Source organism: Nematolebias whitei, chromosome 20, assembly GCF_014905685.2.
Source record: "Nematolebias whitei isolate Nwh7 chromosome 20, NemWhi1, whole genome shotgun sequence".
Lineage (NCBI taxonomy): Eukaryota > Metazoa > Chordata > Actinopteri > Cyprinodontiformes > Rivulidae > Nematolebias > Nematolebias whitei.
Window position 1 is genome coordinate 33383350 of NC_056517.1, and position 4794 is coordinate 33388143.

Sequence of the window (4794 nt, forward strand, 5' to 3'; positions counted from 1 at the left end):
ATGACCCTCGTCAGGCTGCTGCCTATGTGAAAGTTGGGTTTGTGCTTTGCGGACTCAAAATCAGCTGATTTACGAGCTAAACCGTAAGTTGGAAGTGCTTTGAATCACAGGCCATCTGCGGCATTGGGACTCATCAGCATGAAAATGACCTTGAAGAGGCTCGTAAGCACGGACCAGTAGAATGCACCGTAATCTGACCATTTTGGACCTTGGAAGTTTCAGTACAGAATCAAGGCTGACAAGAAAAAATAGTCTGCCTGAATAAATCAAGAATTGTGGATTGTCTGAATCTGACTCCCTGGTTGGCCTCGAAACAGACCGGCTTATCAATTTCTCCTGGGAAATGTGTAAACTAAGGAAAAGCTTCGTCTATAGCAAACCCCCCACCCCATTCTGTGGAGGCTTATCTGAACTGTGCCGGCTGACCATCATCTTATCAGGACAAAGGACTATCTGTTAGTGCTTCACGGGCCGCCTCGTCATCAAATGCATATGTAACGTGTTCATAAATGTGCTTGCTGGTAGAGTTTTTTGACGTCTTAAACCGTGTCCTGTTAGGACAAGGTGTGAAGAGATCTTTTTTGTAATGCCACTACCCTCTCCTCATGACTTTGTCCCTTTTTCTATCTAAAAATTGTATTCTGAAAAAGATAAGAAGGCCGCGCTATATAGCAGCAGCTACGTGCACTTTGCCCATCTTTTGTACAACTGTACGGACATATTCTCGTTGTATTTCGGTGTAATGATGATAAAGCTTATTCTTATATATATATATATATATATATATATATATATATATATATATATATGATTATAGAACTTTATTGATCCCACAGGAATACAGTATATATTAGTTGCAATATACCATAATGCATCATATTGTACTGTGCTGCATTTTACCGTGTTGCTCTGTATAGCTTCATGTTGTTTTCTATAAAAAGTTACTTAAAAACTTGATGTTTTTGTAAATGGTTCGAGCTGTTCTTAGTATGATTTGTTCTTTAAAACTTCGTAAAGTTTGTCAGCTAACTCATCCGTAATTGTTTGTGGTGGAACATTTTCAGCTCTTTGAAAGTTTCTGTGAATTCATCTGTTTGTTTTCATTTCTTTGTTCTTTATCAGAGGAATCAGATTTTCTTGTTTGTGTTCAACAACAAAAGGAAAAGTTCCAGAAGTTTTCGTGTCCCTTTGTTTTGAACAGTTGGTGTATAAATATATATTTATTAATCCAGCAGAAAGTCTTAGATCCTCCTGACTGACAGAAAATCACGACTGAAGATGGTTGATTGATCGCTGAGATGAAAGAAACGAGAAGTTTGATGCATATTTAACTCTGTTTGTGTTTTTCTGGGAGGAAATTCATTCATTAAGTGATGTCATTAATAAATCAAAAAGCACAGCAGGCTTTGATTTTTGGGCTCCGAAGAGTCGGTCGAGTGGCCAACTGATGCTAATTTTATTCTACAGAACAAGATTTTCTTAAGTTTTTGTTTTTAAACAATAATTTTCAAGATCCACAGCTATATCGTTGACACTTAACAAACTCAGATTAATCTGAAAAGTTTGTATTCAATGTAAAAAAGTTTGATAAAAAGGAGGTAAATGCAACTAAAAGTGATTAATGAGTTCATCTGAGGTGAACAAAGAAACATTATTAAAGGCTGTTAAATTATTTTTTTAAATTTTATCAGAGTTTTTATCAAACCTGTTTTTTAAATAATTTTATTAAAGGTTGTTTTTTATTTTATTTTATTTGTTGTCTCCATACATTTATTTTGTTTGTCTTAAGCATTTTAATAAGTGTTTACAAAAGTACTGGAATAAAAGAAAAAAAGTCATTATTTAAAAAAATATTTAAAGACCAGACCAAGAAAATTAATAAATAAATACAAAGAAAAAAAAAAGGCAGGAAATTTAGTTTAGATGTTAAAAAAAAGACAATATTCATAATAGTAATTCATACTATAGATTTTATTATTTTTTATTATTAATTATTGTTTGTATAGCAATATATATATATATATATATATATATATATATATATATATATGGGATTTTTGTTATCATAGTTTTTATTTATTCAGCATTTTTTTCTTTAGTTTTTAAACATTCAAAAGTAGTCTTAAAAAGTTTGTTTAATTTTGAATTTAATATTTTTGTTAAGATATTTTCTGCAGCACACCTAAAATATTATTTAATTTTTATTATTCCCACATTGACACATTTTTTTTGAGTTCTACACTTTAAAAGAGTTAAAGTTTCAGTTATTCGATTTGTAAGTGTTGTTTTATAAATTACTGATTTATTTTACTTTTATTTTTTGGATAACAGCCTCTGTAATGAAATGCACAACACGATGCTGTTTAAACATGTAGAACTTTGTTTTCTTGTCATCTGACTGAAGTAAACAGAGGCTCATCAACAGTTTAGCTCCGCCCCCTTTACTCAGCTTGCACCAATCAGAGGAGAGACTTTGTTTCTGCCTGAAGGATGGTCCTGCTCAGGGGCTTAAACCAGATCATGATCAGACGCAGAGGTTTACGCAGCAGGAACCTCTGGTCTGAACTCTGATCCAGGACAGGAAGAACTTCAGGAGGACTCAGAACGCAGCTTCAAGTCTCCAGGTCCGGATCGTTTTGAAATAAATTAAACTTTTCTCTGATAAAAAGCTCCTTCAGGTTTTAGGAAGCCTTTTCTGTTTGCTTGAACTACGTGAACTTTGTGATGAGAAGCTGCTGTTGGTTCTGGAGGACCATTTTCGTTCTGCTGCTCTTCTTCCAGCCTGGCACCACCCAGTATGAGAACCGGATCTCTGTCCCGGATCATGGACTGTGCCAGCCCATCTCCATCCCTCTCTGCTCGGACCTCCCCTACAACCAGACCATCATGCCCAACCTGCTGGGTCACACGAATCAGGAGGACGCCGGGCTGGAGGTCCACCAGTTCTACCCGCTGGTCCAGGTCCGGTGCTCCACGGAGCTCCAGTTCTTTCTGTGCTCCATGTATGCTCCGGTGTGCACGGTTCTGGATCGGGCCGTCCCGCCCTGCAGGTCTCTGTGTGAGCAGGCTCGGCTGGGCTGCGAGGAGCTCATGAACCGGTTCGGTTTCCGGTGGCCCGAGAGGCTGAGCTGCCAGAACCTCCCAGTCCACGGGACCAGGGAGATCTGTGTGGGTCAGAACATGAGCGACTTTAATAGTCCCACGTCTGAGCCGGCCCGGACCACTCTGTCCCTCTCCATTTGGATCAGCCAACCAGTCTCCTGCCCCCTGCAGCTTCAGGTACCCCCCTACCTGAGCTACCGGTTCCTGGGGGTGGAGGACTGCGGCGCCCCCTGTGAGGCCTCCGAGCCCGGCGGACTGATGTATTTCACTGAAGAGGACCTGAAGTTCAGCCGGGTCTGGGTCGGTATCTGGTCTGTTCTGTGCTGCCTCAGCACCCTCTTCTCCATCCTCACATACCTGCTGGACACGAGGCGGTTCCAGTACCCAGAGAGACCCTTCATCTTCATGTCCGGGTGCCACTTCATGGTGGGGGCGGTCTACAGCGCCGGGTTCCTGTTGGGGGACCGGGCGGTGTGTGTGGACCGGTTCAGTCAGGAAGGATACAGAATGGTGGTCCAGGGAACCAGGCAGGAGGTCTGCACGGTCCTCTTCATCATCCTGTACTACTTCAACATGGCCGCCGCCGTGTGGTGGGTCGTCCTGGCCCTCAGCTGGTTCCTGTCTGCCGGGCTGAAGTGGGGTCACGAGGCCATCGAGGTCCACTCGCAGAACTTCCACCTGGCTGCATGGGTGGTTCCGGCTGTGAAGACCATCACGGTCCTGGTCCTGGGTCAGGTGGAGGGGGATCTGCTCACCGGGGTCTGCTACGTAGGACTCTACAGCATCGACGCACTCCGGGCCTTCGTCCTGACGCCGCTGCTCATCTTCCTCCTTGTCGGCGCCGCCTTTCTGCTGGTCGGGTTCTCGTCGCTGTTCCACATCCGATCCATCATGAAGCAGAACGGTACCGAGACGGAGAGGCTGGAGAGGCTGATGGTCCGGATCGGCGTGCTCGGAGTTCTGTACGTGGTTCCTAACGCCGCCGTCATCGCCTGCAACGTCTACGAGGAGCGGTTTCGCTCGGACTGGGAGTCCACGTGGCGCCTGCAGACGTGCAGACGCTTCCGGGTCCCGTGTCCGGCCGGAAACCCAACTCCGGCCTCGCCGAGCTTCACCGTGTTCATGATCAAGTACTGGATGGCCCTGATGGTGGGCGTCACATCCGGGTTCTGGGTCTGCTCCGGGAAGACGCTGAGGTCGTGGCGCCGCTTTTTGAAGAACTGAACGTCGGCGAGCGAAAAGATGGCAGGTCCAAAGAGTCCGAGTCTTCTGGTTCAGGGTTCAGTTCGAACGAACCACGTGGGTGTCCAGGCGGTTCTGACTGAAAGGCGGGGGAGGGGGGGGGGGGTCATCACCAAACTTAACAGACTCCAGAAACTTCTGCAGAACATTTTTATTTTTCAATAAAAAATAATTTTCAGTTTCAGAACAAACTGAAGGAAACCATTTTTAATAAAAAGTTTAAACAGTGAAGAGATGGAGTTACTTCTAAGACCCCCCCCCCCGCCCCCCCTGGAGTTCCTCAAATGTTTGGAAAATTGACTTTATTTCATTATTTATGTCAAACGGTTTCAATGTTGTTGCAGCTGCTCTGTGTGAATATTTCCTGTGAGGAAAACTTAAATTTGAGATGAAGATCTGTGTTTTCCATCCATCCATCCATCCATCCATCCATCCATCCATCCATCCATC

The 4794-nt window shown here is 43.7% G+C and overlaps 1 protein-coding gene across 1 annotated transcript in view; it reads left to right on the forward strand.

Annotated features, from left to right (window-relative positions):
• The first annotated feature begins 2724 nt into the window (after positions 1-2724).
• The window catches only part of LOC119426423 (frizzled-7-B-like), a 6247-nt gene continuing 4177 nt past the window's right edge, over positions 2725-4794 (forward strand). Inside the window, 1 exon segment of the mRNA XM_037693985.1 lies at positions 2725-4401. Within this exon segment, the coding sequence (XP_037549913.1) occupies positions 2725-4401 (1677 nt within the window).